We start from the raw sequence: 12,003 nt of genomic DNA on the forward strand, positions 1-12,003 counted from the left end.
TTGGATAGGGTAGTGGGGAAGAGTAGATAATTTCAGGTGTTTCACTCTCAGGTCTCAGGAATCTTGTAGCTCTGATGCCACTGATAAGAAATAGCAAAGATAACAGTAGTACTGTGGCCAAAAAGTCATCCTTAATCGTAAACTTTGGAGCCTTTAAATAGGCAAAACACACAACTGAAATCCCTTAAGATCAGGTCCCATATCTGGCACCTTCTCCATAACCCCACCACTCCTAAAGACTAGACCACTAAGCCACTAAATCTGCTGACTAAGTCATAACTGAAAGACTCCAACGTACAGCAAATTCCTAAACTCTAGGCCACTAAATGAATGACTCCATTTGAAAAACAAGTTAAACAATAACATAAGTAAAAGTTTCAACAAGACAAAAGAAGTTTCTTGGAACTCATTTCTGAATCGGTTGGTCGCTCAATATTAATGGTAGAAAAAATGGATTCAAGGCCTCACAATCTTGCACAATTTGAACTTTGACGTAAATCAATAGAATTTCAGTAAAAATCAGGTCCGATTTGATGTAAATCAGGTGCAGTTCAATGTACATTGGTTTGTTATTATTTGGTGTAAATTAGGTACAATTTGATATAAGTTGATTATTATCATTTAGTATAAGCTGAGAGCAATTTGGTATAAATTAAAAGTAAATTGTTAATTTATACCAACTTATGCGAAATGGAACTTGTGATGCCCCATTTCTGAAAAAATGACTTTCAACAACATGGTGACTGAATGACCGAGTCCATTAGGGGTGTACTTAGCATATGTCCAATAATATTTATTTTTACTTTTTACAGGTTTACTAAGCATGTGTCCAATAATACTTATTTTTACTTTTTAGAGTAACTAATCAATTTTTCTTCTCAAATGATATATCCAGAGCATCTGTTGTAGCTTTACAGCGAACTCTTTCTTTCTTTTAAAGTGAGAGTTTATGTCTTTCACTAGCTAAAGGTTGGGTTCCTTTTGAAAAAGATCGAATTTGTTATTTTTGGTGAATTTTGCTATGTTGTTATCACTAGCGACTTTCTTGTAATAGTATAATTTCAGAAATAAATAATAATCCCATTTACATATTGGCAAAACACCGAGCATGTTCGGTTCAGGACTATAATTTTTATCAAACAATTGCACTCACTACCACTAACTGAAAAAAAAAAAAAAAAAGAACCCTTTTGCCTTAATTGTCACAGATTTTGGACTAATGGTCTCGAAAAATTTCAAGCCTTAATTGTCAATGGCCAAAGACTGGACTGCTTGCAAGCAGTCCAGTCCATCCTTTTGCCCATGCTTCTGCAACTTGTTTTTGTTTTTCATCGTGCAACTGATGAAAATGTTAGAAACAATGGAATAAGCTTACATGTGTGCAACAAAAATTTTACTTTAATCTGTATTGTTTCTTCATATTCGTAGAGCCATTCAGTTTAAAGGTTGAACCAGGGAAGAATTCAGAACCAAATAAAAAGATTAATTCTACCTTTTACCCTTCAACCATAGCTATAATTTTATTTTGATCCCTGAACTTCGTAATGAGATACTTTAGTTTCTATAGTATGAAATATGTCCCAAAATATGGACAAAAAAAAAAAAAAACTAATGCAGGCCAATTCTTCAATGTTTTTAAATTTAAGATAGTCTTCTCTCAAATTCCTATAATTTTAATTTTATATATAAGAGTTTCAATTGTAAACATCAATTTAAGCACTCGTGATTTCCTATAATTCTACTAGTCAAGACTAAAGAGAGTAAGTTTCGACCGGACTAACATGAAATGACTTTCTAATGCCAAGTGTTATTCCATCCTTTTCATATTTCTTTTTTTTTTCCCTATCCTCTTTGGCCTTTATACTTCGGAAAAGAAAGGAAGGTGGAAGGAGTTGTTTACTCTGTAAGCTGGCCAGAACGTTTGATGTACACAATGTTGGTAAACAACTACGGCATTGAGCCAACTTACACATGGATGGATGAATGATACAGTTGATAAAGCTCTTATTCATGTTTCACTCTAGAAAAAACAACTATTACATTGAGCCAAGTATAGTATTGATTGTAGCCTAGACTAGAGGCTGGTTTATTAATTCAGAGGCTTTACATCGACTGCCTGACCTCTGCCATAATAACTGCAGCCAGACAACAACCAAAGCGATAATATCCTTATAGAATATGATAGATTAGGTTATTAAAATATTATTATTGCGACCAAAAAAATATATTCACCGTAACCACCACGGCTACCACAGCCATGTTCTGCATAACCACCACTAGGGTACCCTCCATATCCATCCCCAGAGAATGACTTTCAACAATACAGACTAAATCTTAGAGTTGAATTCGTGTCAATCGAATCACGCTCAATCTTTTTACTTTTGCATTCAGTCAATTTTTATTTTTCCCCAGCAATTGATACTTCCATTGTACCTATTTTAGTTTCACAGTAAAAGAAGGCGAATTGTTCATGTCTCTAATATGATATAATTTACTTCATTTTATGCAGTTTCTGAATATAGAAATGCCCCATTAAGTTAAAACTCTAAATCAGGGCAGAACTAAGAACCAAATAAATTGTGCCAACTCAGTTTAGGCTTCTGTACAAGAATGTACTCGATGAGCAAAACTCTCCCTGGTACCAATAGTGTCAAAGCGCACTGTTGTGCCCCTTTTCTAATGCTAAAAAAATAACAAAGTATAGTTTCTAGAATGAACAAAAAAAAAAGAAAGGCTTTGGAAATGGTTTTGGTTTGAAAAACATAAGGCCGAATACGGGGCTCTAAAAATGCAGTGATTTGGAGAGACAAAAAAATAGTCTAGAAGAAAGAGTTATTAGTAAAAGTTACGAGTTGCCACCCGGTACTGTGTTATATGGTTCATCAAGTTACAAAAAAAAATTTGCAAAATAATTTTTTATTTGAAAAATAATAAAAAAAAGAAACATTTTCTAAATTTTTTTTCGGATACGATAAACCTACACTATTCTATACAAAGGGGAGGAGGGACCTGAAGAAATTCAAGAGTAATTCGAAGGGAACTGACCACCAGATTAGATAGGTGTACAATGCATCCGCATGAATTTTTTAAGCAAACCCATATATTATGACAATTAGTAGGAGGCTTGGTTTGAAGAAACATTTTCTAAATGATTTCAAATTTTTTAGAAAGCCAAGAGACATAGGCTCGGCAAGTCCAGTTGTGAGGAAGGAAGGTCCAGGTATTAGGCCCAAGTACCAACCTATCCTTAAAATCGGGTTGCAACTTTTAGTGCAAGCTTGCTTGCAACAACCCGTAACTTATCCCATTTTTGGGATGTCGCACTTGGACTAAAATGGAAGCCATCAAGTATTGAACTTTTGGTCAGTTAAGTCAAGGTTATACTTGTTTTATTTGTCAAAGACTTGTGCAGTCGATTCTTATTCCAGATCTAAAGTATATTATCTCCTGGACACCATCCACTATTACTTTGATTTCCTTGAAAACTTTATACTCAGGAGGACTCGGCGGCATCTGCAATTTTTAGTGATAGTAACCACTGTGCAATGGATGGAGTAACACATAAAAAATCACTTCCAAAGGATGAGATTAGGATCATTCTTGGATTTGGCTAGAACTTCCAAGCTATGTTTTGAATCTCAGAACAAAAAGCGACTCAATTGAAATCGGGGGTTAGGATCAATAGGTTCAATAGTTTAATTCAAGAGTCAAATCGGATGATATTATAAATACGTCATGAATATATATTAATGATATATAATTCAGATAATATATAAAAGTTTCCTTTAAATTAGTGGTTTACAAATTTACATAGTTATTTGATGAGTTTAGATTTAGTTCAAAACGATTCTGGTTAAATAATTTTGAAAGCTATAAGCAAAAATGTAATTTGGAAAATGTGATGAGTTAGTTTTACACTTTGCTAAAACTATAAGGGTCAAAACACAACTATAAAAAGTTTTAGGGTATCCACAGAAAATGAATGTCGAACCTAACTCCTACTTGCTGTTTTCTTTGCTGCGGGCGTCACTTACTTGTTCGCTGAACAAAGCCTTTTGGTTTTTATTAGTAATTTTGATTCATGGCTTTTGATAAAGAAACCACGACGAGAAACAGCCGAGGAATAAGGAGGAGGATGATCCAGATGGTGCTGTGAAGAATGGTAGAGAAGGGATAAAAGCAAGCAACAGGTGAAGAGAAGTTGCTGGAGAAAGAGGCCATCACTTGCTTTGCTTTTTTTTTTTTTTGTCTTCTTCTTTCTCTAGATTACACCATAGCTCTCTCTTTTCTTTCATCACACAATAAACTCGCATGAAAGCTCTCTTTTCTCTTCCCTTTTTTGCTCTTTTTTTTCCCTTCTTTCTCTAATTTGATTGCAAATTTTCAAGAAATTAGTTGCATGAGAAATGGGTTTAAAGAATTTAGCTAATGGAATTTTTCTTGCAATCTGGGTTTATAATTTGATTTTAGATTAGTTCTTTGCTGCTAGCCAAATATCAAAGGAAGATAAGGGGGAAAAAAGTCATCACAATATGAGAATGGAAAAAATCAGGTTTTGTCCGTTTTCACCTGTTTCCGCTCAAACCCGATTTTGATAGGATTTGACCGAGTTTTTGAGATGCAATTTTTTATGATCGAATGTCTATTTAAAAACATCACTTCCAAGACCATAGTAAGAAGATTTTCTCAAATTTTGGTCATACAATTGTTAAACAAAAACAATCCCACATCAATTAGCCAAAAAATCTTTGTACTAATCAATAAAGAGTAAAGAATTTGGGCCCCTCTAGTCACTACCAATTGGATTAGAGATGACCCTGGTCATGAAACTAAGTAAACAAAATCTCTTGCATACTATTCACATCATTTTCTGTATAGGTAGATCCGATCAAATATTTGGTTTGGATAGAAGATTGAATTCGTCATATGTGTTATTGAAAATTTTTTGTATTAGATTGGTTAATCAAGTAAACCCCCAAAAAAGTATCAATCTAATGTTTAATTGATGTACAAATAATCCAACAAAAAGTATCCATGACTTCGTTGTTAGTTTGAAATACTTGCTAATTTGGATAGCCTTTTTTTGGAAAAAAAAAATTTCTTTTTAGTGAAACATAAGTAAACCTGTTTTCAATTATTTCCTTTTCTAATGATTTGTTATCAGCTTATTCAATGTAAATTACATTACAAAACGTGGTACAGTATCATTCTAAAAAGGTTTTCAAAATAATCTCATAAGCAAACATAACTCAACTTTTTAGTGAAACATAAGTAAACCTGCTTCATAATGCATGAGAATATTTTGCCATCACATCAGAAGTGGTCATACAAGAGACACACAGTTACACACACACATACTCGAAATATTGAACTAGCTTGCAAATACATAGAGTGCATATTACATGATCACTCGTCAAGCTGTTATTTCTATTTGACACTACAAACTACTGAGCCTGTTTAAGCATTGATGAGTAATCACGACCTAGCTAGATGCTGGCTTTATTAGTTCTCAGTCTCTGCATCAACAGCCTCATCAGGATGTCCACCATAGCCGCCGCCACCACGTCCTCCATAGCCGCCACCACGTCCTCCATAGCCACCACCACCACGTCCTCCATAGCCACCACCAGGATACCCTCCATATCCACCCCCGTGATATCCTCCATAACCACCACGGCCGCCACCGCCACGTCCGCCATAGCCACCCCCATGATATCCTCCATATCCACCCCCATGATATCCTCCATAACCTCCTCCTGGATAGCCCCCATATCCTCCTCCACGGTACCCTCCGTAGCCATCACTCTCAACTGCATTAGCTGCAAAGAAGATAAATACCGCGTAGGCGTTAGTTACCGTAATCGCAATTCTGAAATGTAAGGTTTGGACCGAATTGTCCACACTTTTTTAGGTAGCATATCAAGAAACATCGTAATCATTTGAACATTTATCTGTGTCAAGTTAGTATCGTACAGATATCCTTAAAATGGATTATTACTACTAACTAATGGCTAGTTTTACCATAGTGAATCATAGTTTCTGACAATTAATCTTTATTTTATTATGAGTATAAAGATTATTTAACGCTATATTCAAAATGAGAATCTTAAAATTTCAATAAAAAGTATGTTTTATGCATAGAGAAGTACTAGTGTAAAATTTATTTTGACACAACAAGTACAGGAAAATGATCCAAAATTTTTATGTTTTATGCACTATACTCCAAGTCCCACGTTGGGAAAGGCTTAACAATTGTATGTACACCATGCTAAGGTGTATATACACCTCAGCTATGTTTCTTTTCTACTCCGACGCTTCACATGCACGACCAAAATCTAACTGAAATGTTAAACTGTGTAGTCCAAAATTTTAAGATCCATATAAATTTGGAAAGAGAAAAAATGATAAAATTTGAACTAGAGAATAAATTCTTACAATTGTCAACAGATGTGGAAGTCTCAGCCAATTCCCTAGCAGCAACCTCTGAGGTAATCATTAAGGCTATAGCCAAGGAAATGAAAAGGAAAAGAAGTGTCTTTGAACCCATTTTTTGCTCAGGGAAAACTTGTGTATTGAAAAACTGGTTTTTGGAAGGATGAGAAAGCTGGTATAGATTGGTCTCTATTTATAGGAAAATCTTTGCCACATTTCTGTCAAAAGGGTCGGGGAGTCGGCCCACCAGGTAGTTGGGCGATGAAGAGATGATTGTTTGCACTTGGTAGAAAGTCCATATTATCATAAATTACAGTCCCTTTAGTGAAAGTTATGAAATAGAAAGATGTACCTAAAAGCGTTTATTCTAATTTCTACATGTTTTAAAGACACAGACTTCGAGAACTATGGAGAGGATAATGTTGATGTCCAAAATTCAACAATATGTCCAAGTATTGTTGACAATTTGGACTCTGCTGATTACTTCGATCGATTATGATTATTACAAATTGATTAAATTGTCAAACTTTTTTTTTTTTTTTTTGAAGAAGAAAAGAAACAAGGAAGAACCTGCCAAACTTTGCAATAGTTCCAAGAGAGGTATGATTGGAAGGCTATTTAATTATGTAACGTTTTGCATTACAAAAACATGTTTTGTTATGTTTGCTAAACGCCTATAAGGTATAGAATGGACGAATACCATTTTGTATCTCAAATGTAAGATTGATAACGAGGACTTAAATTTTCTTTTGTCATAATTAATTTAGTGTTGCCTTTTATTGGTTTTCCTTTTGCTTCTAGTTAAGTCGTGCTCTTGATCTAATTCTATTCACCGAAATTGAAGTATAATCCCGAAAATTAATTACTTGTATGCATATTTCCAAAGCTAACTCGCAAGGAAGAATCTTTTGAAAAAGAAGACACAAAGATTAGCACTATTCAGCCTCCAAAAAATAGTAAAAACGCATTAGAATTCTAAGCAGGACATGATCATATCTATGTAACTAAAAGAAGAAGTAAAATCTTCTAAACCTATAAAGCACTTTTAAAAATAGGGCCCAACTTGCGCTCTGATCTTGAATTGCCTTCAAAAGCATATATTACAGGTCCATAACTGTTGATAAACATTGATCAAATGTGTAAAAACCGTACCATCTAATCTTTAACTTAATTTTTTTTTTTTTGTCGATACAGGGGTGTCCGGATCAATCCTTACGGGGCCCGACTAATCCCTTGCGGCCTGGGCCCAACGCCCCAACCCGGCCCAAGCACGATATGTGCACGGAGGAATCCAGCGGTGCAGAGATTCGAACTCGGGACCTAGTGGTCACCGGGTGGAGGTGCTACCGCTGGACCATTCACGCGGGCCCATCTAATCTTTAACTTAAATACCAAGCAAAAAACTTTAGTGATATGTTGTGCCCTCATTTTAATTGCAACAGTCCATTGATTCAAATGTAATCAAGATTGTATGGAAGTTTTCTACTACCAAAAGGATTTGGTTCTGTACACAATAGGAACCTATAAAGTTTCACAAACCAAGTTAAAAGTAATCATTTTTTATAAGAATATAACTAATTGTGTATTCTTTTTATTCTTTAAGTTTTGCCCATACATTAAATACTTCTAAATAGGGGAGATTTTAGAATTCCGTTTAGATTTCATATTGACCTCAAGTTAAATATATCGTTGGATAATGAAATAAGTAATTTTAACTTTTAGATTGCAACAATTTAAATAATTCAAAATATAGCTAATTTTCATTCTTGAGATATTCAAATTGAAGGAATAATTCCCTAAAGAAATCATAGAATTTTCCCTAAATATGAGTTCCAAGTTTGGCTCTATTGCATCATTTGTAGTCTAAGTTCTTTCCAATGTTTTAAAACTTGGGACCTTAATTGAACCGGTGAGGTTTTCGGATAGAGGTTCAACCGGTCAGACCAATTCAATCTTGGTTCAATGAATTTTTAAAAAAATAATTTATATAAATATATAAGTACAAAATAAGACATACAATGGACTAATTTAAGATTTTATATGATGAAAATTTTAATATTTTCAAAGAATTTGGATTTTCACAAATAAAAATGTTAAATTATAAGTTGCAACAAATGAATTTCATCTCAATTTCAATTGCATCTACCAAAAATTAATCTTAAATCCAACCCAAAAATACCACAATATTCTAAAATTATACAAAATTCACGTCCATGGGAATTAGACATTATGAGTTTAAATTTTTAATTTACGTTTTTGGGATTTAGAGATTGTAACTTAAAAAAAAAAAAATTTTGGAATTTGGAGGAAGTCAGAAAAATAGAAAACAGAGATGCAAACTTGATAAAAGGCAAAAAATGAGAAGAAAATGAGTGGATGTGACATTTAATAATTAGTCTTTAGGGTTAAGGAAAACCTATTCTTATATATATATATATATATATATATATATATATATATATATATATATATATATCAATTTAATAGACAAAAATAAAAAACCACCGGTTCAACGGTGTAATCAGGTTCAAACGGTTCTTACCAGTTTTTAACTTCAATCAACCCAAGGTATGAACCGGACAGAAATTATGACCAGTTCATTGCCATTCGGTTGAACCACCCAGTCCGATCCGGTTTTCAAAACAATGGTTCTTTCCCTTATCTCGCATTAACACTTTTTCCTAGTTCAACATATATGGTTCAATTGCAAGGCAAACTGGTCATACGTAACCGTCAAATACGGTGTACTCAAATATGGAGTAAAATGAAGCAATATTTTTCAGGAAGAAGGTGTAGGAACTCAAGTCATTATTTGGTGTCAAAATTATCAAATTTGGCATTTGGGATAAACTAGTTATATACAGTGCCACATAACCAGTGCGCATCAGAAACATATATATGTGTGTGTGAGTGTTATACATTCCAACACCTAATAAAAGTACTCCTCAAGTTCTTTTGGTAAATGTTGAATTTGACAGAGCTTTTTTGCCGGGAAACATATGTACGTTCTACTTCATTGATTTTTTTTTTTTGATAAAATAGAATAAAAAAGAAATATGAAATTGAAAACCTACAATGTGAACATCCTAAGCCAATTTTCTTGACAAACAGCATATGACGCCTTTTGTTGTCTCAAATGCGATTGCGACCTTCTAATTTCATTTATAATGCTATCCTATCTTGGCATTGCAAGAAGTCAAAACTTGCTGCTTCACGGCGTAAACCGCGGCTTGTCTTATTAGCCATCATTCATTAATGCATTCACAAAGACTTCACCGTGATGAATGCTCTAACAAACATCCATTTGTCGAGAAGGTCATGATCCATTAACTAAGATTGGGAATTCAAGAACTAGATATCCTAAATTTTTTCTTTGGATGAAATTTTTGTAGTGTATATACTATCAGTTTTGGATGACTGATAACTATGCAAAATTTGAATTTAAAATTCAATTTTTGCACATATATCATGAATTTAATGGGTCAATTCTTAGTTTATGATGGAAAAAAAAAAGAATTCTACAACAAGGGCGTTTCCTGGAGGGGTTTCTGTAAATGGGGGTCTTCGCATTTCCAAAATGCGAGCTCACTGAGCTCGCATTCTCAAAATGCGAGCTCAATTCGAGCTCGCATTCCAGAAATGCAAGCTCAGTGAGCTCGCATTTTCAGAATGCGAGCTCAGTGAGCTCCCACTACCCAGCGCCAAGACCCCATTTCAACTTCAGTATGTCAAATGTTGAGTAATCGGTGATTTTCATCTAAAAATATCTACATTCGCATCAATTGTAAAAGGTAAAACACGCAAGATTTAATCGCTAGATATTTGATTTAATTTTTTTCTTTTCTTTTTCAACTACCAAACAAATAACATGCACCTCATAAAAATAACTTATATAATTTTTAATTAGCATTGCGTTATGGAATTTCTAAAATTACAATAAAAAAATTGTAACAGATATTAATGACTATTAATTATTAGATTCTTATAACTAATATTCATCGGTGTCAACAAATAAATACGATTCATTAATAACAAAGGAAAATTAGAATTTGATAAATAAATTTATTTCACAAAAAAGGATCAAAAGTTAGTATTTTATTCATAAAATATAGTCAACACCTTACATGTTAATAATTTCATTCTATTTTTACATTGATCTAATTTATTTCCACCATTTAAATGTATTATAATAAAATAACGTATTTCATAAATTTTTTTTAAGGAATGCGAACGCGCATGCGACATCTTAAAACATTTTGTTTTAATACAAAAATATAAATCTCTGCCTCCGAAAAAAAATAAGCAAAAAAATTCGCATTACAGGAATGCGAGCTCAACAGAGCTCGCATTACAGGAATGCGAGCTCTGTTGAGAGCTCGCATTCGTGAAATGCGAGCTCTCCTGAGCTCGCATTTCACGAATGCGAAGACCCCCCGACAGAATTCCTCGCCACAATCACCCCTTTTGTAGAATTTTTTAAAAATTCATCACAAACTTAGAAATTTCTCTGAATTTAATAGTGATTGTGTATACAATATCAGTATATATAAAATTTACCCTTTTTTCTTTTTGTTTCTTAAATTTACACCTCTAGTTTAAAAAAAAGGGATGAGCATCAGTTTGTAATGATTTACCACATTCTCAATCCATTATGCCTTTTTTTTTGTGTGTAATACCCCCATAATCTGATAATCACGTTGGATCCTAACTAATCTAAAATCAAACAGTCGGATCCCTTTTGAAAGTGATTCTTCTAACGTTATTTTCTCCATTCATAAAAGTCTTGGGGTTGTTCTTGATTCATTATTGCAACTGATTATAGATTATGATGTTGAAAAATTAGTTTTTGTGACGTTTTTATTGCTTTTATATCTTGCTTATAGATTTGGTAGCTAAAATCTATAATACCCAAATAGTAGTTTTTACTGATACTAATTATTCTTTATAATCAATTTCTATAATCAAATTTTATAAAATCTAAAGCAATCGAAAAAACAAGACCTTAACAGGTATCGACTTCATTGTCACTTGGCTCAACAACAATGAGTGAATCATTATGTTTTCGTCAAAGAGACGTTTACCAGAAAATGAGCATCTTTTGAAGCAGGTACTCGCTCTTTGATGCACTGCCATAACGCTAAGATGGGCTTTCCGCCATACAATACTCAGGACACGATTGAGTCATTTTACCCACACAGCTAACATGCCAGCAGAACTTAATGATAGACCTGCTTGGCCTATTCGGAACCACTTTATTTTGTCTCCGTGTCTCGTGTCGGCATAAAGGATGGAGTTTGCGGTTTCGAGCCCAGCTGCAAGTCAAAGTTTTGGGTGTCAAACCATTCTCATAAATTGCAGAAAATGACTCTCAACAGCATAGTGACTTTAGTCCATTGAGGGTTTAATTCGTTTTTGTCGAATACTGCTATTTTTACTCTTTTCCAATCGAACTACCCGTGGAAAATAATTCCAAGTCTCAATAGGATATCTATGCCCAACGCCAAAGGAAATTTGGAAGGATCGGAATGGATTTAAAAATTATGGGATTTAAGGTCAATGATGCCCAGTTAA

General features: G+C 33.8%; 1 protein-coding gene across 1 annotated transcript; it reads right to left on the reverse strand.

Annotated features, from left to right (window-relative positions):
- Positions 1–5,300: 5,300 nt before the first annotated feature.
- LOC113736444 (uncharacterized) lies at positions 5,301–6,609 on the reverse strand. Its single transcript, XM_027263407.2, has 2 exons — positions 6,436–6,609; positions 5,301–5,819 (listed from the first exon to the last, which is right to left on the reverse strand). Exons 1-2 carry the CDS (start codon positions 6,545–6,547, stop codon positions 5,503–5,505), a joined length of 429 nt encoding a protein of 142 aa, XP_027119208.1. The 5' UTR covers positions 6,548–6,609; the 3' UTR covers positions 5,301–5,502.
- Between the last annotated feature and the right edge of the window lie 5,394 nt (positions 6,610–12,003).

Source organism: Coffea arabica, chromosome 3e (assembly GCF_036785885.1).
Source record: "Coffea arabica cultivar ET-39 chromosome 3e, Coffea Arabica ET-39 HiFi, whole genome shotgun sequence".
In the NCBI taxonomy this organism is placed as follows: Eukaryota; Viridiplantae; Streptophyta; class Magnoliopsida; order Gentianales; family Rubiaceae; genus Coffea; species Coffea arabica.

Coding starts and splice junctions, on each gene's coding strand:
- LOC113736444 (XM_027263407.2), bottom strand. CDS start 6,547: ATGGGTTCAAAGACACTTCTTTTCCTTTTCATTTCCTTGGCTATAGCC. Junction 5,820..6,435: donor TTCCACATCTGTTGACAATT/GTAAGAATTTAT, acceptor TCTTCTTTGCAG/CTAATGCAGTTGAGAGTGAT.